The 24,111-nt window shown below is 38.0% G+C and overlaps 1 protein-coding gene across 2 annotated transcripts in view; it reads right to left on the bottom strand.

Annotated features, from left to right (window-relative positions):
* Positions 1 to 19,315: 19,315 nt before the first annotated feature.
* ngfrb (nerve growth factor receptor b) overlaps positions 19,316 to 24,111 on the bottom strand; it is a 43,646-nt gene continuing 38,850 nt past the window's right edge. For both annotated transcript variants that reach the window (XM_082151805.1, XM_082151804.1), the window contains exon 6: positions 19,316 to 23,698. In XM_082151805.1, coding sequence (XP_082007931.1) covers positions 23,370 to 23,698 — 329 coding nt within the window. In that variant the 3' untranslated portion in view covers positions 19,316 to 23,369. The remainder of the gene's footprint in view (positions 23,699 to 24,111) is intronic.

Genomic DNA, 24,111 nt, shown 5'->3' with positions numbered 1-24,111 from the left:
GTGTTTTTTTTTTTTTTTTTTTTTTACATATACAAACAAAATTACTATTACATTTGTGATGTTCGCAGGTCAATTTGACCCCCCATAGGCTATTCAAAAGCAACTGTACAGACACAACATAAAAACATTTATTTTATGTATCAACTGGGCATCAACTCCAGTTCTAAAGTGTAAGTGTATCTAAAAGTGCTCTAACCCAAACCAAACACACTTGAAAAAGCTAAATCATGGTGTTCAGAGTTAATTGCAAATTACAAATGAAAATCTTTGACAGACGCAGATAGTAAAATAAGCTCTCATTTATATATTCAAGATATCTGAAATATCTTGAGACTTCGACATAGACTGCAGGAAAAATTAGCTCAGATTAATTGATTAATTGTTCAGTTCTGATGTTCTAAGCAAAAAAAGTACAAAAAAAAAAAAAGCACAAAAAAAAGTTATATTCAAATATATATAAATATAATGTATATTCAAATTCTGTCAAAGCAAAACAGTTTTAAAAAATGGTTAAAAAACATTTTCATTAAATCATATCTTCAGATATATATTTTTTTGGAATATTTGACAAATGTTGATATTAAAAGTTTACAGTTTGTACCTGAATCTTTGTTGTTTTTCATAGTGTGATTTTTGAGGAATTGTATTGAATCCAATGCGGGTCAATTTGACCCGGACCTTAAGGGGAGTGCACAGAATTCCAAAATAACACAAGGGTTAAAGAATCTTTAGATAACTACGATTTAGGAAAAATTATTTAATTAGCCCTACGCAGTTACGGGATATCGTCAGGGGTGGGCCCCTCGTCGCTGTCGATATCTTTTAAAAGGTCGGCCTGGTATGCCTGCATAACCGCCATAGTATGCAGGCAAGCACCATAGACAGTAAAATAAATGGACACAGCGACCCAATAGACTTCGACGGAGACCAGTAAAGTCATTTAGAAGCACTCTCTTCCTGATGGTTGAGCGTACTGCGCAAACTCAAACTGGGACCAGTTGTAAGTCTTCTAGTAACTGTGCCAAGAGAAATCTGAATCATTCCCTTCCGAATCTTGCAGAGACGGAGAGTGTGAGTAGGAGGTGTCCATGAGCTAGGAGCAGGAGAAACTTTTGGTAAGTATTCTGATTAATTATTTTGTCATTTTGCTCCACGTCCCCCCGATTGCTCGCAAGCTTCTCCTCCTGTCTATACGGTAATTTCTCTACTGTGCGACAGAGAGTCGCGTGGTTATGACGCAATCGTTAGCCAATTTTTAAAAAAATTGCTTCTACGGGGCCATAACGTAAGATACAAGGTAATGGAGCCTTTTATACATTGTCGTGTTTCTTTAGAAATAAACAATGGACAAATAGAGTCTTTAAACGCCTCAGATGTAAAGTTATTCGTTGTCAAAGTGACGCCAAAATGAATGGGAGTCAATGGAATGCTAACAGCAGGTGATGGCTTGTTAGCCAATGGATGCCCCCATAGAAGGTATGCTTTCTGGATGCTGGATTACCCCCTTGGCAAGCACCAGCCCGACCTGCCACCATATAAGCCCTGCCCACCAAAGAAGAAGTAGTTCGGCAGGGTTTGGTGGACAGTGCCGGGGCTTTCAGGGATGACACAGTGTCAGGGGAGAGGTAGCTGGCTAAAGCCTCCTCCACCCAATATATTGCAGTGATCTAATACTGGGGGGGTTGGACAGCCAAGAGGAATAAGGTCTGTTCCATGACTTACACAACTCATTTTGTAAGTCAGGAAAAAACGGTAAACCCCGGTGTTGAGGCTGTGACCTGTGCTGAAGAAAGCGCTCGTCCAACTTGCTTTTCTCGTGGCCAGCTGATGTTAAGTCTGGCAACAGCACAAGTCACAACCTCTACAAACTCCTTGAATGTGGGGGCATGAAGTGGCGAGCTTTCTTCAACCTCCCCCACGCCGATGCTGAGAACATCCACTTCCTCAGAAGCAGACAGCTCAAGCAACGGGCTCTCACCCCGAGCGGAAGAAGCCGCTGGGCGGGCGTCCGCACAGGGAGTGAGAGCATCAGAGCTGCGAATGAAGACTGAGAAGATGCCGATCTGCCATCTGCGAGCCCCACGATCTGAGTCGCTGCGCCACCTCAGCGGACGCAGGACCCGAGCCGCGGGGAGCGCGAGCCTGACGGGCCTCATTGTACACGGCCAGGCGGGAGAACAGCACTCTGTACTCCCAAGCAGTACACACAAAGCTCATGTGTGTCCCCACCTGTGATGAATCTCGGTTCCCCAAAGTGTTGTTACAGATGCAGCCTCAAAAGGGAACAACATTACACACTAAAAGAAAGTTGAAAAGTAAAAAAAAAAATGAAATCTACATAACCCATTTCAAAAATAGAATTGAATGTAGGAGAGACCGGTGTTCATTTATGTATTTACTTCTACATTTAGTTAAAGTCCTCTAGTGTCAATTTTACACTGCTATAACAAATCAACTTAAGCATGCTGGACTGGATAAATGTATTTTTACCCATTCTTACTGACCTACAAAAACACAATATTCACAAGCTTTCACTGGAGATATTCCATGGAAGTTGTCTTGTACCTTTTCTTTTTCTGATTGATTGTTGAACCTTATACTCCTGAGAATGGCCTGATGACAGACACCTACTTCTTTAACTCTAAATAGGAGCAAAGGAAATGACCATGCCACAGAACAAAGACTGGTTTGTATTTGACATACAAGTATCATCTAAATAGAAGAAGCATCCTCTTTTATAAAAAATGTATTCTGTCATTAGATACTAATGCACCGCAGTGGGTGTTTGTGTTTCATTTGATAAGGGTAAAGACTAAAGAGCATATCAGTTAAGACCTCAGAGACAAATTGAGTTCTGCATGTATCTATTTCCAGACTGCACACTGTCAAAATGAATTTTATGAGTCTAACTATATGGCTTTAATATATATTATATAGTTAATGTGTCAAGCCTTTTTTGAAAAGAAAAGACGATGAATATTACGTATAAGTGGTACATTTCTTCCTATTGTAGTAGGGTCAAATAAAGTTCCCTAGCAGCTCTCTGGCCTCCACCCTCCTTCCCTCTTTCTGAATAAGGATTGAAATTAGATCTGATTCGCAGAGATTTATGGAGGAAAAGATCAGCTACTCGTTACTAACCTGATTTTGTTTCTCAGTCAGAATTACTCTTGAAAGCAACATTCTCATTTCTGAGACAGTCATAATGCTCTTTTAATAATCGCTTACATCACTAATAGAGTGCAACTCTGCCCGCCTACTTTTTCCAGTGGCTTTGGTTCCGGTGTTGTGCCGAATTTCTACTCTTTTCTGGCACGAATTTCTGCCAAATTATTACTCCCCTCGTTGAAGTCAGTACCTGATTGCCTAATCCTTACCCCACCCCTAATGGGGGGTAAAACACAATATTAAAAAAACTTTGATTTGAAGCAAAAAAGTATTTGAAAATAGGACAAAAAGACAAAGGTACAATTCAAATTAAAACCTTTATTTATACAGCGCTTTTTACAGTAGCCTACAGAATGTTTCAAAGCAGTTTTACAGACATAACAGGAAAATAAGGCAATAAAGTTTGTTTCCAGAAGAAAATAGCGTCACATTCCAAGTTCAGTGATGGTTCATTTCTGTTGTAAAAAAGTTATCAATTTTTTAGTTTATCTATACACCTGCTCTGGAGAAAACAGTGATGTCATTGTCCAGCTTAGTTAAGTTCCCATACAATGGTGTCAATGCAGGCAGATCAATAATATTGTTAAATATTAAGTAAGCCAAAAGCCAAAGGCAACAAAGGAGACATCAGGTGACAAAATGGAGAAAAAAAACCTTGAGAGAAACCAGGCTCAGTCGGTGCCAGTTCTCCTCTGGCCAACGAACGAACAGTGTATGATTATGATTCAGGCAGCATTACAGGTCAGAAGTCAGATTGGATCGGAACATTCACAATACACCAAGAATGATAAAATGTGCACACACAAAAACTAAAAAACTAAAAAAACATCTCATAGACTAATAGAGACTAGAATATTATGGAGACTTGAAGGTGGAATGTTTTGACCTTTGACATGGGTCCATTAAAAACCCAATTTTTTACAGTCTATGTTAAAAACGCAGCCATTGGACAAGGAGCCAAGTTTCTCACGAAAGTTTGCATTTACTTTGGAAAGTTAATGTAAACTTTCCCAAAATATCATATTAAAGTAAATAAGAAAGCTCATCATCTCCAGCCTCTCTTCCATGAATGTCGTGTCCCTTACTGCACTGTGATTGAGAATGGGAGTTGATGGAGGCTAGTTCTTCTTTTCCACTCTTGATTTCAGCTCTGTCTTTTAACAGCACGGCTTTGATGTCGCTCCATCCCTGATAACCGATACCGCCGCTAAACCCGACACCATTGCAGCGCTCCAGTGGGATTCAGCCACAGAGAGGAGAGAGATATAAAGGATAGTGGAGTACAGTAAGGGAAGACTGTAGCCTGTTGGTCTTGTTTTGGCGTGAAGATATTTGTACCATGTTAATAATATTAGAGGAGGGTGCGCAAAATCATTGTGCTCAGTTTTTCTGTTACGTGCCCCATGAGCGGATGTCAGATACATGATACACTTCAATATGTGTGACTTTTGTAGTATCTTGTGAGATGTACTGTATATCATGTCTGGTGTCTGGTGAGACTGGTGATCTTGTTTAAGCAATTACAAAAGGATAGATGCCAGTGTGGATGAGAGTAAGCTTTTGCTTTACGTCCATTTACTTAATTTTATTTTCTAACTGAATGACTTTTTTTGAATGTATGACTGGGTGTATCCTATTAACTGTAACAGCAGGTGGAAAGACAGAGAAATGTATAAGGGCAAGCTAAGGAATGAAGAGGAGATGTTCAGGATTTAAACAAGATACAACCAAATTGCTTAACTCTTTACAACCTAGATGCATATTAAAATACTCTGTCAACATTTTAATGATTAAAATAATATTCTGGGTTCAATTCAAGTTAAGCGCAATCAACAGCATAGAAAAAGAAGAAAACATTTAAATTACATTTAAAGTTAAAATTCGGGATGCAGGATTTAAAAGCAGAAATTTGGAGCTTTTTATTTATAAAAGCACTTACATTATTTGAGCAGTAAAAATTTTAAATTAATTGAATTCGGTGATTTTAGTGTTTTAGGCATTACGTTGTCATGGCAAAAAATGTTGTTAAATTTGAAAACTTCATACAGGTTACTGAGCCCTGAGTATTGTTTATGGCTGTTGAAACTGAGTATTTTAAAGAAAATTACTTTTTGTGGTAATCAACATTATACGAAATGCTGTTGATTGAGCCTACCTTGTACTAAACTCTGAATACATTTTCTTGCGCAGTGATTCTTTATTTGACGCCCTCAACTTAAGTCAGGACTTAAAGAGTTTCCCGCTGGCAATTATGATATTATGGTGCCATTCACATGCACTCATTACGTAAATATGATAATTCCTTCATGACTTGAAGGCAGCTTAACAACCTGTAAAACTACCAAGTCATGTGATTTTAGACTAATAAACCTGTCCATGAGTGTTTCTATTCATCATGGCAGATATAGCCCTGGAAGCATGAAAACTGGATGCTACTTTCTTTGACACTCACTCAGAAACAATCTTCTTCCTCATTCTTTTCTCTTTTCAGCTCAAAAAATGATGTCTGACATGACATTGACTTTTTTACCTTCTTAAGTACAGTAGGTCTTAAGTACATCTTTACATGTTTATGCAATTTTTTATAATTACTTCTAGCTTTGAAATATGGTACTGCTGAATTTATTGACTAACATTTTTGGTATACTAAAATACACTTTGATGTCATTTCTATTGATACTTTATGTCATGTATTTAAATATATTTGTAATTACACATTTGTAATGATGAAATGGCAATTTTAGTACATTTGAAATGTATTAAAGGGTATCTCTCACCAAAATGCAACCTAGGCTCTTTTTGTTAATCTACCCGAGGCAAACTTTCGTTTAAAAGCATAATTAAAATGGAAACGCCACTTTTAAGTTTGACTGTATTTTCGTTTTAGGTTAAAATGCCTTGTGAATGGGGCACTTTTATGATAGCATCAAAAATCACTATTTTTAAAACACTAAGGAGGCTTGATACAACATGAAACTTTGCTCAAAGTATCACCAGGGGCTCTACACATGAACTCGAGCATTGAGAACATTGTGTACACAGAGTTTACTAAAAAGAAAGATTTTGAACAACTCACTGTAGCTGTGTCTGCCGGCATTTTGACTGTCAAAAATAGTCGGTCAATAATATAATTTCAAATAACATGGTAGAAAATGTAGCCTACTCTAAAATATGTGAATGTACTTTTTAAAATGTACTCTAAAGTATTGTCTTTTTAATTGCATGAGTCATTCTCAGCTTCAAGAAAGTCATTAGAAAATCACATTTGTAAGCGTGCGTGTAGTACATGGCCTCATATATTCCTGTTTGGTGGTCTGTTCGGAAATGAAAGCTATGTTTTAAAAGGAAAATGTATGAAATATGAGCTTATAGATCTTTTAGCTGGAGGAAAATTATTGAGTCATTATCTTGAGTGTGATTGGTTTGACATCTATCTGTAGGTGGTTAGCAGCCTTGTGTCCTGTGATTTTGAGCTTTATAATGGATTCACTAGGAGCCTAAGGGGAGGCCAGGCCTTACATGTGACAGGTGTGCAGATTGGCTGAATGGCTTATGAATCATATTTAACTGTATGGGCTTTGCTTATGTTCTGGTGTGAACTGAGGCTCACACTCCACAAACAAGTGTTTGTTTACTATGTTTTATTTGGCACTTTCCATGAATATGGAACAAGATAGCATCTAAAACAAAATGGGTTTCAATGCATGAGGTCAAACTAAACATTAATAATTGTATTTTAGTAGTTTATTGCAATTTTTTTTTTTTTTTTTTTTGCTAGTAAATAAACTTCAAAATAAAATAAAATAAAATAAACAGCTGGGCAACAACCATGGTTGCAGATTTAGCCTTAATGAATTACTAAAAGAGGGCCAGATAGTTTGGGACAAAATATTATTAATAACTGATAAACTTATATTTGAAAAAATATAATATACATATCATATATTTTGTTTTATATTTTTTATATACTGCTATTTCATGCGAGGAACTTTAGTAACAGGGTTAAATGGTTGATATTGATATTGATACACTACTGGCTGAAACTACAATGGGCTGAATTGGACCCTTGATCACTTGGAATCAGCTATGGAGTTGCCTTTAAGAATTTGTTTAATGCAGCATCCAAATGTATATAGGTGTGTTTGGGTTGTTTTCAATTAAAAAAATTATAAATAATATATCATAGAGTTGTGGTGGTGATTAGATCTGTGGTGACAATCGTACTGCATTGTGGGACATATAGGTGCCTGAAGTGTACATATGAAGTAGACTCGCTCCCTCTGTCAAAATCGAGGGAACGAGGGTCTGTCCATATAAACTTCCCTCGTCCACTTCACGAAGTGGAACGTACTTCAAAATGGCAGCAGGGATTCCCAAAGTGCTTAGGGAAGTTCGCAAGTTCGTGTCTAAAAGTGGACTGGACCTGTTAATTAGTTCAGTTCTCCTCTGTTCTCTCCCTGTTTGTTTCTGTGGTTACAGACTGATTTGAGTCCTCAGTTCAGGTGTGTTTCTTTAATTATCTTGTCAGCTCCTATGTTTTCCCTCCTACTTAAACCCTCGCTTTCTGTTAGTCGCTTGTCTAGCATTGTTTAACGTCAGGTTGTTTCCTTTGAGTTAATCTCCTTGTTTATTGTTTTCATTATTAGATTAAAGATCTGTTTGTGTACCTCCTTAGTCTTTCGCTTCTTCTACAGCAGCCCGTGACCCAAGCAAGTTCACCCAAGCAAGGTTTTACATTATGTTGACACCTCAGTGTCAAAAATCAGAGCTGTTTGATCAACAGGGTATATGTTAATTGAGTCAAAATATTTGAGTGAAGACCTTCAGGAATACCATTAACCCTAGACCACACTGGCTATAACCATTAAAACAATGGTTGTGTGGTGTGTGTGGCAAAAGAACGTCTTGGTTACGTATGTAACCCTCGTTCCCTGAAGGGGGGAACGGAGACGTAGTCGATGTGTCGACTGATTGGGATCACGCTAGGGAGCCTGTCATCTTCAAGTAGTGTAAAAACGAGCCAATGGACATTGGCGTGCGCAGCATCCGCAAGGAGCGGACGGGACATAGAAAAGCCAGGGCTGGGTCTGCCTCCTCCGGGGGCAGCGCTGGCAGGTTCACCACCTGGTCCCGAAAGGGAGAGGTAGGAACCTTGGGCACATATCCAGGCCGGGGTCTCAGGATAATGTGAGAGTTAGCCGGCCTGAATTCCAGGCACAATTCGTTGACCGAAAATGCAGGTTCCCTACCCTCTAGATGGAGGCCAATGCAAGCAAGAGAACTGTCTTTAATGACAGAATTTTTAACTCGACTGACTGCAGAGGCTCAAAGGGAGGTCTCTGAAGTGCGGTCAACACCAGAGATAAGTCCTAAGAGGGTATGGAGGGGACGCAAAGCGGATTTAATCCCCTCACTCCCTTAAGGAATCGTGTCTTCCCACGGATTTCCCATCCACTGCATCAAGATGTGCAGCAATAGAGGCAACAAACACTTTGAGGGTGGAGGGAGACAGCCTTCGCTCCAACCCCTCTTGCAGGAAAGAAAGCACGGTCCTGATCGAGGATCTTCGGGGGTCTTCTCTGCGAGAAGAACAGGTTCCACTTCAAAGCGTAAGCATGCCTCGGAGAGGGTGCCTGTGCAAAAAGGCTCACTGGGGAAACCCATATTTGCGAAGGCCCCGGGGCCAGCTGTGTGCCAGTGCATCCGTGCCGAGAGTGCCCTCGGTCAGGGAGTAAAACAACTGGCAATGGGACGAGTCCGGAGAGGCAAACAGATCGATCTGTGCGGCTCCGAAGTAGTCCCAGATCAGCTGAACCACCTGGGGATGAAGTCTCTACTCTCTGGGGGCCACATGCTGTCGTGAGAGCACGTCGGTGGCATGATTGAGCAGGCCGGGGATATGAATGGCACGAGTTGTGACATGCGACAGGAGTGTAGACCAGCTTGATGATTGGTGTATGCAACAGTCGCATATGAATTAACAAAACATTGAAAACAAACCAAAAGAAAACAACAAAATAAACTACACTTTGACAATCATAATCAGCTTGTTTCAATCTCAGATGGACATAATAGCAGTATTCAAATATTACCCATTCGTTTAAATACCACTTAATTCCATAGACAACATTCCTTAGACAATCACATTAAAGCATGACTTATCTGAGTCCAAAGGTGCATGAAAGACATAGACCAAGTCTCTGATGGAAATCGTGAGAGAAGTCTGAGTCCAAGCAACAGCACCAGAATAAATCCAATCCAAAATGGTGCATGGAAAAAAAATCAGTATCCACTTTCATCCACAGACCTTTCAGTCATTTTTCGTGAATCCACCTTTCTCATTCCTGCAAGCATTTTCTACAGACTCCAAACAAAGAGCATATTAATACTCATTCAATGTTTAGCAATATGTCAAAACACCACAAGTCAAGCATAAAATAAATTCCCTTAACATTGTATACAGGTCAGCAGTGGAGGCTCAAAAACAGTTAAATCACCATTTCCCATTAGCACCTGTCACCGGCCTTCTTCTTCTCTCCCTCTCTTCAAAGAAACCACGTCCGAACGACAACATTCTCCCCGGTGACCCCTAGTGGCCGGGATGAAAATTACACCCTGTAATAGTGGAACTGTTACAAGATGCACGTTTGACTTCAAAAATTCTGAGTAAAATAACACACACACTCTTTTAAACGTTTAAACATTTATACATTTGTGTGACACAAAAGCAAGGCATGTTGTCTATTTTCTTTAAATAAAACTTTTACTTTATTTAATTCGGCCGGAATGCATTGAGGTTTTTCTGTTTTCCGTACAGAAACAGTGTCATGTAAACGGCTCCTAAATTAATAACTTATGATTTTTTCAACAGAAATGAATTAATCAAAGACTTATATGGACTATAACTTTCTTTCAAGAGCTACTGTACAGCCAACACAATATTTGTTGCATTAATTTCCTAGTATCACTGTAAAGCTGCTTTGAAACTATCTGTATTGTAAAAAGCGCTATATAAACGAAGGTGAATAAATGAAAGTCCAACCAAGACTAAGGGAACCTTAAGAGTGGCTTCCAGACGCTCTCTGGAAAAAAAACCAAAACAAAAGACCAGGTTGGTGGTGGTGCTGAGGCGGACCAGGAGGAGGGATGGTGGGCCAGGTCTGTGGAAAGGAAAAGGGCCAGGGAAAAGAGGCAGAGCAGGTGGTCAGGGCGACGGTGCTGGAGACCACCACTGCAGAGTAGATGGGACTGAAGATCCCCACGGTGGAGCAGATGACCACCACAGCAGTGCAGATGGGACTGAAGATCCCTAGGGCGGAGCAGGAGACAACCACAGCAGTGCAGATGGGAATGAAGATCCCCAAGAAGGAGCAGAAGACCACCACAGCAGAGCAGAGCAGACGGGACTGGTGACCACCACAGTGGAGCAGGCGTAGCTGAAATCCACCAAAGCGTAGCAGAAGGCCACCATGGCGGAGCAGGCATGACAGAAGACCACTTCAGGGGAGCCGACGAGACTGGAGAACTATGAATGGCCTCTCTGGCCGAGACGAAACAGTCAGGGAGTTCAGTAATAGCCTCTGTGGTCATAACAGGGCAGGCAGGGAGTTCAGGGGCGACTTCCGTCGTCATTTCAGGCTATTACAGGAAGTTCAGGGTTGACCCCCATGGCCACAACAGAGCTGTCAGGGGACACAGAGAGTTCAGAGGAGAATACCAGCACATCCTCTGGAGAAACAGATGAGGTGTGTGCAGCCCACACACAAAATGGCTGCCGCCATCACGGGGAACACAGAGGACATGGGAAAGACCTCTGGGACAGGCAGCGCCAAGACTGGCAGGCTTGAGAGCGCTGAGGCCGACAATGGGCTTGAGAGCGCAAAGGCCGCCATGCTTGAGAGCACTGCATTAGGGATGCCTGCTGCTCGCACTGACATCAGCGGCAGATCAGTCACACTGGAAATAAGTCTTGAATGCCTTGGGCCTGCCATTGTAGCTTCGGGGCAGGGATGTGATCACTAGAAACTCAGGTGTGGCGGCCATGTTGGCTGAGGACACTGGCGTGGCAGCTATGACAGCTGGGGTCCGCAGTGGGCCAAACTGTCGGAGCTTCAGTTGAATAGCCCCCCCAAAAAATGTTAGGAGACGGCTCCTCCTCCACTTCACCCACAGTGAGCATAGTCCAAAAACTCACAAAAGTTACCTCAAGGACCATCACTGAGAAGTTGAGAAGTTGAGATTTTAATGGTTCATTGAGTCCCGTACAGAAAAATTAAATGAGTGAACTGTCAGGAAAATGAGTTAGGTAAGCCAAGTCCAAAAACTCACTAATATGGTCCTCAAGTAGCACTCACCCTGGCAAAGAAGAAGAAGCCGTACTCCTGCTAGATCCATTAAACGGTCAGTCGATCTGTAATGTTGGGTCCAAAGAATGCAGGAGATGAGGCAGATCTAAGTGCAACAGTTTAATAAAAAGGCAAACATAACAACAACCAGGAAACAAAGGGATCATAGAAAACGTACACGTAGGCAGGGGTTAAAGTGGGCCACAACAGTCTGGAACAGTTTTGGACTTCCCATTTTTATGTTTAAATTTACATTGTGAAAAACATAGTCATCATATCAGTGTAGATGTAGATGGACTCAAATAAAACCATTAAAATATCAAGTAAATAGGTATTGTGATACTTGTCATACTTGTTCCACAGTGACACTCATGTCCCAAAAAGTATTGCTATACCACAATACTCAAAATGTCCCATGGTGAGTCATTTTTCCCTGTTGCACCAACACAAAATTTGAGGGTTCCCCCACCTGCCAAATCCCAGGTTTAACCACTGCACGTAGGGAACATTAAACATTGGCCGTATCTCAATATGCATTCTTGTCTGTACTTGTGTTCTTCTAGACTTGCAAAACGTCATCAGTTGCTGCCCAAGTACTGTTCCAATTCAAAGTTCACATCTAGCCAAGTACAGTTAAAATCCACGGATGTGTTCTTAATCCACCCCTTTTATCGAGGATACATCAAGAGGTGACTTGTGCGGACTTGAGACAGCCAGGTATCCCAGAATGCATCTCGCACCAACCAGCAAGCGTCAATAGTGGAAGAGAAGAAAATACTACTGTTATTGTATCACAAAATGTAGTTTTAAGAGTTTGTCAGGTGAGCATGTAGTTGCTTATAGCTCAAATTTGTGGTTTCTTTATAAAGTTAGTTCCTATTTGGCATGATCTGACGTTTTCGGAGTTGTGAGATCCAGACAATCAGTGGGCGCTCAGCGCTTATGTACCCCCCCGAGAACCGCCTTACTTCAGCTAGTCCTTATGACGTTCGCCGCTGGCTATGATGTCTCTGTAGTGGTTAAACATGAGATATAATTCGTCTTGTGTATATCTAATGGGAGGTCTTTGGTCTCATGAATCTATCATTTGTTCCCTGGCTAATCATTTTGGCTGAGGGCAAAGTGAAGTTTCTTTATAGCCTATATTTAGACTATTTAACTTTACCGTTGTAGCCTACTAGAGCATTGACTTTGTATGTTTGACTGAATTGTTTGCTTTATTTCCTATTGTATAGCTTCTTATACCTTTGACTTATACTTTTATAATGGCTATTATTGATCATTAAACTGAAAATTAATTTAACAAAAAGAGACAGGGTTGTTTTTTGTGTCATATTTAATTTTATTACAGTAAAGATAATCAGAGTACATAATATTGCCTGAACCACATTTAAATGTAAATGAAAAGAGGTTGGGTTGTGTTTTATGTTTCGTTTTGTTATAAATACATGCTGTGAACATAAACAATAAGTTGTAGCCTGAACCACATTTGGGTGGCTATTATGCTTAAGAATGTAATTTTTATTTTAAGACTTGGTATTGAGAAACGCCTATTGACTGACAAAGCACAAGAGAAACACTTTATATACACAGTGGCAAACAAGCTTAACAAGATAACAAATTTACAAGACACACCTGGGGAGACTAATCAATAGGGAAACACTACAAAGGACTACAACATGGCACACAGAACAAGTAACATAAAAGTCCAACCAAGACTAAGGGAACATAATGGCATTCAGACAGCCCATACAACGCCTCTACACCTTACTTCTGATTTCTCTCAACATGGGGACAGGAGTACTGTCAGTCAATAAATGGGAAAACAAATTAACTTGTGTTACTTATTTGAAAAATAACTCAGATTTGTTATTTTTTGTACATTTAAAAGAAATGGACTACATTAGCTACTTGAAAAGGTAATCTGACGTAACTAACACTAATACTGTAGATGGCATGTTTTGTACATGGATTTATTTTGTTACCCAAATTTGTAATGTCTTTGTAATGTACCCAAATGTTCTGACTCCGGAACATGGATTGAAAAAAAATTGAGATAATGGTGAAGATTATATTTGCGTTCACTCACAAAAGCACTGAAATATTGTTTTTTTCTCCCACCTCATATTATTTCCAACACAAATTTTTGGCAAACAAACAGAAAGTTTCTAGAGGGAACGTAATTGTTTTGTAATAGCCCATATATTTTACTCCCATCTCATCTCATCTCATCTCATCTCATCTCATCTCATCTCATCTCATCTCATCTCATCTCATCTCATCTCATCTCATCTCATCTCATCTCATCTCATCTCCATCTCCATCTCATCTCATCTCATCTCATCTCATCTCATCTCATCTCATCTTTTTCATTTTTTCATTTTTTCATTTTTTTTACCATCAACATGTCCCTTTAAGGGGCTCCTGGGTATGGTATGATTTTTTATGCCATCTCCCAACAACACCTGACCCCATCCCAACTGCATTTTATGCATTTAGGCAAAGGCACTTATATAACGACTCCAACAAAAGCCTTCTGAATTTCACTGACTAAACAAAAATATTTCATTAGGTTCCTATCAAATGTGCCCTGATGCTGATTATATCTAACAAAGTCTTTTTTTAAAGATTTTTATTTGTTTTTACAAACTGCTAGAGTACAGTAAACGGGCAGATTAGGTGTATGAGCGAGAGGCAGGTGTTCAAAAACAGGACGTTCACTCCTCACAAACGCTGATAAAAGTGCACAGGCCCAGTCCTGCACGCTCTTTCTCTATCCTGCCTCTGTTCTGAGCTCATGTGAAGCAGAGAGCTGTCACAGAGACACACATAGCCAGAGACTTCTTCTGATTCAGTTATCTAAAATGCAACTTGAATGAGTGTTTGTGAATGCTTTCTGCTGTTGTCAGGAGTGGCATGACAGGACAAGCAAACTGAATGTTTCTTTGACTAATTCCTGATAGCTTCAGTGCCTCAGTACATACAGTAAGAGTGAAAATAAACTAAGACTGAGCATCAAAGTGAAAGCGCAGCATTCCATTAAATTATATTTCCATCAAACTGTACAAACTATAATTGACACATTCTATGAAAGTGCCTTTAATAATACTAATGATACTAATGCCAAAAGAAAAGAGCTGTTTAAGCCCTGTCACACTTTTCTGTTGTTGTTGAAAGGTTATGGGTGTCAGTCAACTGGTTGAGTGAGTTTCTTGTGAGGGTGGAGTATAGTAAATACCAGAGGAAGGGGTTATGCCAAATGTTTTAGGCCTGCTAAAGCCTGAGAGTTTTCACATCTTTCCATAGGGATCTAGGGATAACTCTTTATTATATTCATAAACTCTAGAAATAACTATGGGGTATTTAGAAGTTTATCACCGTTGAGTAGAATTCTTTGACTCCAATGTAATTTTGGCCTGTTGATATGTTACATTACTAAAATACTATGTGATATGATATGATATGATATGATATATCTCACAATTCTTACTTTTCTTGCAGTTGTGAGTTATAAACTCAGAACTGCAAGAAATAAAGTCAGAATTGTGAGATAAAAAGTCTCAGTTACCTTTTTTATATTTTTATTTTTCATTGCAGAAACTATTTTCTATAGATGTGATAAACATGATATTGAATTTCAATAATTTTGTTGAGTTATTGTGTAATGCAAAATAAACTTAATTTTTTTTATCTTTTTAAATGTTATCAGTCAAACTCCAATCAAACTCCATGTCCCCAAAATTATCCCCAATTATTAGCACATTTGTTTTTTTTTCCTTTTTTTCCTTTTTTTTCTTTCTAAAATGGCTTAAGCAGTTTCTGAGAAATTGCAGCAATTTTCCTGCAGTTACCAAAAACCATGGTTGAAAATCAAATGACCATGAATCACATTTAAGGGATTGACATTATAATTTTCTACATGATTCAAACAGAAGTACTCTTAAAATCTTCACATGATAAGAAAAACAAAACTCTTTCATGGGAAAATATCAATATGAAAATATGTTTGTTTGTTTTTTTTGTTGTTTTTTTACAGAACAGATAGTTCTTTATACAAAGGCATAATGTTGTGGTACAGTGGTATCTGCTGGTTGCCGAATGTTGCACTGACCTTCAACCCCAAAACAGTTTTTGAAAGGTATGGAGAAATGTGACTTAAATAAATAAAAAGATGGTAACACTATTTTGCAGTGTTTTTTTACACGTTAAATAAAATAATCAAATGTAATCATTTTGAAAATAAACACACACACACACACACACACACACACACACACACACACACACACACACAGAAGCAAAACCTCACTGTCTCTTTAGACCTTAACTCTTTTGAGGATCAGAAATTGAAGAAAAATTTAATCTTTAAATCAGGAAGGCTATAAAAATAAATCTAAGTGCTTCCTGCACGCAGTTTCCAGACTAAAATGTAATTTTGAAATGGAAGTCAAATGGAACATAAAGTGAAAGACTATAAAAATTATATTAAACACTTCCTGATTGCAGCTTCCATTTTCTGAAATGTCACTGGTGCCAGAATATATGAAGCACACATTTGACAAAGATTTCTGCACACATCTATATTATTTCCATTACAGCTTTAATTTAAATGACAGACAAGAAAAGTTCAGTCATGATTAGAATATTCTTCCCTCTTATTACTGAATCAAGAAACATTTATGAGGCCAGAATTGTAGCAAACACTGGTTGGAAGAGCAGGAAATCCAGAGGGTTAATGCACAATTAACCATTTTATTGTTTGGTCTGTAACCACATTAATTTAATTGCACTTCAGAAAGATTTGACTGTGCACATGCTGCGTCAGGAGCCAAGAGATCCTGATTATTTTGCTCAGCAAAGAGAAGTATGAGCAGAAACACACACCAAGACAAATATACACTCCTCTCCCATAAATGCAATTAACCATAAACCAAACCCTAATCTTAAACATATAGCACATGCACAGCAGTTCATTAATATAGCCCTTAAATGTATAATTACACTGTAACAAGGACATCTTAAAATAAACACCTTAATGTAACCAAACACACACACACACACACACACACACACACACACACACACACACACACACACACACACACACACACACACACACACACACACACACACACACACACACACACACACACACACACAAAACCTCACTGTCTCTTTAGACCTTAACTCTTTTGAAGATCAGAAATTGAAGAAAAATGTCATCTTTAAATCAGGAAGGCTATAAAAAGAAATCTAAGTGCTTCCTGCACGCAGTTTCCAGACTAAAATTAAATTTTGAAATGGAAGTCAAATGGAACTTACAGTAAAGTGAAAGACTATAAAAAATATGTTAAACACTTCCTGATTGCAGCTTCCATTTTCTGAAATGTCATTAAGAACTGTAAGACAAGAGGAACTTGAAGATGAGAAAAATCTCCAGCAGCTGCCAGTAAACAGGTCATAGATGCGATTTATAGTCAATGTAGTCGGCACTGGTGCCAGAATATATGAAACACTTGTACTATCATTTGCCAAAGATTTCTGCACACATCCATATTGTTTCCATTACAGCATTATTTTAAATGACAGAAAAGTTCAGTTATGATTAGAATATTCCTCCCTCTTATTACTGAATGAAGAAACATTTATGAGGCCAGAATTGTAGCAAACACTGGTTGGAAGAGCAGGAAATCCAGACGGTTAATGCACAATTAACCATTTTATTGTTTGGTCTGTAACCACATTCATTTAATTGCACTTCAGAAAGATTTGACTGTGCACATGCTGCGTCAGGAGCCAAGAAATCCTTATTATTTTGCTCAGCAAAGAGAAGTATGAGCAGAAACACACACAAACAAAGACAAACACACATTCCTCTCCCATTCAGTAAATGCCTTCCAGAGCACTTCATGGCATGGGCACCACATGTTTATTTGTCTGTTTTTGTCTACGAAGGAAAAAATAAGAAAGTGATTTGGAGCTTGGAAACTGTCTCACGTATCCAGGCTTTTGACTATCAGCATAGAGTCTGGTCCACACTGGAGGTCATTCTGGCCAAGAAACATCCCTTTAGACAAGAAGAGAATGCTTGAATGATGTGTAAAGCCATCAGTCACAGTTTTTTATTTTGTTTTTACGTGGCCTAAAAAAATTGGTTTCTGTATTAGGATATAGCACAATAACAGCACAGTAAATTATTATAAACCGTTGTTCGCAATATCTTTCTATTCAAAAAATTGTTATTGTACTGATTATTTTATTTTACATTTAGAAAACAGCACAGAAAAGCGGAATAGATTCAGAACACATAAAAAAATAAAAAAATGCAAGTAAGCTTTCAATCTCTTACAATGGCCCATTTATATTGTTTTTTTGAGAGTGACCATTGTATGTGTGAAGTTTCTTCAGTAATTCTACTTAATTAGTCATTTTACTTCTACTTCTACTAAAAAACAACATAGGTTTGGAGTGACACTTGTGAAAAAGAAGTGTGCTTAATTGTATTGAATGTGCACTTGTGGTGGTCTTCAAATCTTAAAAGTATATGTTTTTAAAAATGCATTTGCAGACAATATAATACTAATGAAATTTGAGTATGTTAAATTACATTAAAGTACATTTTAAATCATTATGTTTTAATTATCCTTTCCTTTATCATGCTTTAAATAAGACACTTATTTTGATGTGTTGACTAACATTCTAGACAGTATGTAAAGTACTTGATTATAATTTATTTCAATGACATACAAGTTTCACGAAAAAATTATATTAAAGTATATTTTAGTTTACCACAAATGCTTGTCAGTGCACTTTAGAACACTTTAACCATATTTCAAAGACAATAGAAGTAACTATTAAATTACATGTAAAGATCAAGTCCTACTTAAGCGAGTCAAAAAAAGCTTAACAACTTGCATTCAATGTAATTTAAACTATAAATCATTTTCATGTAATTGCAAATAACAGAATTAGTCCAAAACATAACATTCAGTTCATACTTAGGCATATTCGTTTGAAGTATATATTTCTGTAATAAGTACATATCTTAAAGTAGGCTAAAGTGTATTTCTTTTTCACAAGGGGTGGGTGAGTAAACAATGACAGAATTAGCATTTTTTTGGTGAAACACACACATGTCTGGTTTGTTATCTTTGTGGGGACTCTCCATAGACGTAATGGTTTTTATACAGTACAAACTGTATATTCTATCCCTTTACACTAACCCTACCCCTAAACCTACCCATCACAGAACTTTTAGAATAAAAAAAAAAAAAACTGAAACGAAAACTTATATGATTCATAAGCTTGTTTCCTCACGGAGACCTCAATTTAGGTCCCCACGGTGTCACACACACACACACACACACACACACACACACACACACACACACACACACACACACACACACACACACACACACACACACACACACACACACACACACACACACACACACACACAGAGGAATGCTTGCTCCAGTGACGGTCTGTTTATTGGCCCAGAACTGAACATCACAGGGGGGATAAGACTTCTGTTGTGTCAACAGTTTCCCTAATACCCAAAATCCTCAGAGACATTTGTGCAGATGTGAGAACTAAAATGAGCTCAACAGTGTAAGGAGACCTGAAACGCCAGTGAAATTCATCAAAATAAATCCCTGTGATCCAGTGACCTGATATGTGAAAACTTACAGCATGATCAGGTCATTTAAACACTTTTAACATTTGAAGAAAACGTATATTTAAATTGGTAGCATATTTGTGTTTTTTTTTGCGGGGGGAAAAATCAGACAAATGTACAGTTGCAATCTTATTTAGTTTATTATTTCTTGTTTGTAATAGTAACTGCATTAAACCTACTTTATGAATTCTAGTAAATTCACAATTATATGATACAGTGTACATAACAGTAAATACAAGTAACATTCAATATTGTTTCTTCTTGCAGAACCTGTGTCCAAATAAGCCCAACAAAACCTCTGCTCACCCTCTCATGCTCCTCACACTCATCTCACAAAGCTCCTCCAACAAGTGCAAGATTCAGTCTCTGGGTATTAATGGTTTCTGATCAATTCCATATTCCAGCAACTATACAAGTATGTTTTTAGTTGATTGTCAGAGAGCAATGTGCCACATTAGAACATCCATCTCAGAGATATGCACTCTGATATTGTGTAAAAAATGATCTGCAAATTAATTTAAACCAAAACTGTTTTGTTTTGTTTGTCAAATAATAAAGATGATGTTGTACAAGACAAAATTGGCAAAACAGTATAAAGGAAAATGTTGAGTAAGTAAACCATGTGACTTTCTTTGAGATTGTTGGGTTTGTGGTTTCAGGATTGGCTTATATTTAACATAAAAAAATAACCAATAACAAGCCTCTGAGGCTATGAATAAAGACAAAAATAAAGCAGTTATCATACACAAAGAAAAATTATGTACATACTAAACAGAACAAAAACAACACTGACCTGATATTAATCTCAGGTATTTGTTATACAAAATGTATATTATACTTTGTAAGTGCTACAAAAAAAGAGAGATTTAAAATGAATTAAAAAGAGAAAAAATTCACATCCAGAAATGGAGAATGCCTTCATTTTAAGATACAAATTACAATATGTTTGAAGTTTTCCAAAAATGTATAGACAAAAAAAAAAGAAAAAAAAAAAAGTTAATCAGTATTTAATATTCAAAAATATGAATAATGTACGCAGCTGCATTGCTTTTCAAACTGAATGGACATCACAAGAATCTATGAATACTGACAATCATGCAGCTACAGAATTTTAATGTTTCATATATTCTGCATAACAAGTAAATCCAACACTTCTCCCCTCTCAAACTGACCTTCTTCCATACTTGTAAAAAAGCTCTTTGAGTCCAAATGTCTGTGCTGAAGTTAACTTCAGCTAGTGCTTCCATAACACTCCATCATAAGGCCACTGATACTGACGACATAACAACATGGAACATTGACAGATGGGCAAATCTCCACACAAACCCTGAGAAATTATAAATCCCTGGAGATTTCTTTTGAATTGATTTACTTGTCATCGAAAACAGCACTGTATCACCAACTTCAGTATTTGAACCTATATCAGTTGCAAACCCAAAAAGTTACATTGGATCACTTCAATTCTTGGTACAGTATCCATTAACATGTTGCTGAATCTTAAGAGTCCAACATTACAATAAACACAAAAGATATGAGTTGTTGAGTTGACCAATCAACGACCAATCCACTTTTTAAAATTCCCTGATACAGCCAGGTTTTCCATGACCGTGGGAACCCTGTATTATGCCTTCAAAAGAGCCTCGTTTAATCACCCTTGACGGTCATATCAGTCAGTGGTTAATTTTACAGGGAAGCTTGTTTCTTTGTTCTGTGTTTATGGGTGTATTTGTGTCTTGTATCTTTAACATTTTTCTATCTGGGTCACAGACTGCATGGCCAAGTGCTTTTGTCATGGTGATAACCTGAGCCAGGTAGTGACCAGTGTCTGGTTACCGCTGTAATAAAGAAAAAAAGAAAAAAGTAAAAAAGAAAAAGAAACCGCTATCATCTTTCAGCCGGACCACCAGGACGACAAAACCTCATGCTTATTAATTCTAGAATGTTCTCAGTCACCTGCCCAAAAAGATGCAGACATCATACAATGAACATACTTAAGTGGTGTCTGTTTATGTCGCCATCACTTATATTATTGCTCATACTTTGAGTAAGATGTCTGACTAAACTTTGGCATAAATTATACATCAATCAAGATTTTTTCTATAATTTAGACTTAGAATTTGGACTAACAGTTTTCAATTGGAGGACCCAAGCCATATCAAGACCTAGCAATCACCCACGGGCAAATAAATCTTCAGAAACTGTAAAGATCTAGTTTAGATTTGGAATAAGATAATTTATTACCACTGTTTTTAACAAAACTCAACATCCTGTCATCTGGCATCAGAAAGCATCTGATAAAGAGACAGTGTCCTCCTGTAGTTTGACCTCTCTCTGATGTTTCTCTCTTTTTTTCCCGACCATTTCATCTCTCTGCGTCACATCTGATTTAACATCTTCATGATGGTTTAACTCTTACCAAAAAGGTTCCTCTCTGTTACCAAGTGGGTTGACCAAGAAATGCAGTTGACATCTCATCACATCACATCTCAGAGTTGCTTCAAAGACCCATAAATGTACACAATAAATGCTAGAGAATGTCACAACACCCTACTGTCTAATCTAATTTTGTTAATGTTTGTTCAAGGACTTATTTTGATTTCACTCCACGGTTCCTGTAGTTCCTATGTTTAGTTCCTTTTTTCTTGGTTGTGATGAATTCCAATTAGGTTCTCACTTGTTTCTATATAGTTTCTGATTATGTTCACCTGTGTCTTGTTTAGTTGCTTGTTTATTGTATTTATATCCACCTTTTTCCTAATAAGCCTACTGCGTTTTAGATTATGGGAGGCACTTCTGGTTTGGGGAAGTTCCACTCAAAAAGACTGAAACAAATCATTTCAAATCATAAAGTTGCGCTACAAATAATCTTTATCTGTCAGTTTGACTGAACGAGCTGTGAAATTTCCTTCATGTTCTATTTTCAGATGTCAGGAGAATAACCTAATGCTTGGTATGTGACATGGTATATAAGAATATCTATGGCAAGAGCTCTCTTCAGTTGCTGAATTATTGCTTTTTTACCTTTGTATTCCTCTGAAAAAAGACAGCATATACTTTGCATTTGTGGTTTGTTCCATTAAAATTTAATTTGCAATTCATCCCATGAATAATTCACTGGAATGCACAAAGAATCTTTTGTTTTTCTTGCCAAATCCTCACGATTCATTCCAGGTTTGTTTTCACACGAATGCTTTAAAATAGGTTCTCCCATAATTCATGCAAAACGTCATGAGGCGTAAGAAAAAGGTGGATAGACCTGTGTTTTCAATGTTTTAGTTTGCTCCTGTGGGTTTCCAGTGTTCCTGTTCTCCTGTGTTCAAGAGTGTTTTTTGTTCTCATTTAATAAATATATAGCTAGCGTTTAGATCCTCACCTCAACTCTTCTTGCCTTCCAACCAAACCGCGACACCTAATACTACCTGGCTGGCACTAACAATAGCAAGAAGTAAATCGTGGTTTAGTTTACAATCAAATCAACAATAAACTGACAACAATGGCATCATAAATCTAGCTTTCTTTAGCTCATATAACAGAAAAACTCTTCTAGATAAACATTTCTACAGCCTCCAAATTGAGCATTGTGATTTATCTTTTTCATTTTTCTATGACTGGTCCTTCTCCTCATACTCTCACTGGTAGTATTTAAAGCACAGGAGCACAACATCAACTGTGTACATGTGGGGTCAAGCTCTGATGCGATATAATCAGTGGATATGGTACACTTAGCAAATGACTGACCTGGCCACATTTGACATATCATTAGCATATGCGTTATGGATGTTACATAGCAGTTTCTATACTGTATAGAGGCAGACAAATGAAATTGTAGAATGATTTAAAAAAAAAACGTATTAAGAGAAATTATTGGTAGGATAAAGTTGGATGTGGCGTGTAGTTTGTATATTTGCTGTATTGAAATGTGTCCTGAATATCTTCAGGAAACACATGAATATCCTTTCCTCAAATTAAAGGAACATGCATTATTTGCACATAGTTTGGTCATAATCAAAGGTTTAAAGGGAAACGGCACTTGAGTTTACAGCATAAAGTTAAAGATATATTGATACAACTTCACCAGTGATACATCAACATCGAAGTATGCTGAAGGCAATGTAAGGTGTGTATTTGGGAGCACACTTGAAAGTGTGACTTTGTGAGCGTGCGTGTTTGTTCTCTCATACGGTGGATGTAGCAGTTGGTTTGACAGTGATGCTCTGCGCAATATCCTCCCTATTGATCTTCTTCAGTGCTGTACAAAGCGTATCAATATTAGCCGAATCCTGGCTCGCCCAATGAGACAGAAGGGCCTGGATGGGCCTCTCTTCCTGCTTGAAATTAGCAATGTGTTCTTCTTTGTATCCAAGTAGCCCTGCCAGACTGCACCAGTCGGTTTCCTCATTGGCCCCTGACTCCTCCCCTTCACAGGTACAATTTAGCAGTTTCTCAACCTCCTCCCGTGTGTGTAAGGGCAAGGACAGGGCTGAACTTCCATCTATCTTTACCACTAAAACAAAGAGAATACATTTATCCATCTGGATTAATATAGTTAAAACAAGACTACAAAGAAGCATTTCACTGTACTTGCTCTGCAACAGCAGCAGTAACATCAGCAGCATGCGTAGCAGATCTAGTCTGTCAAAGCCAAATACATTAACATTGTCAATTCCATTAACATACCAAACTATCCAGCAGGGGTGTGGTGTGCAGTCCATATAAGCTATGAATGCTCTGTATTCCTACAGAGAGTTCAGGGACTGGCTAACCAACATTAAAGTCCCTTATCATTTCAGGTATAACATAAAGCTTACATAATAAAATGTTGGGGATGTTACACGTGTAACTGTCCGTAAATTATTTATTTGCCAAGTGATGGTAATTTTCTGTGCCAGTTACAGAGGGATTTGGGTGAGTGGATCC

The sequence above is a fragment of the Leuciscus leuciscus genome (genome assembly GCF_965113295.1).
Source record: "Leuciscus leuciscus genome assembly, chromosome: 21".
Taxonomy (NCBI): Eukaryota; Metazoa; Chordata; class Actinopteri; order Cypriniformes; family Leuciscidae; genus Leuciscus; species Leuciscus leuciscus.
This window is presented reverse-complemented; position numbering and strand designations above follow the sequence as displayed.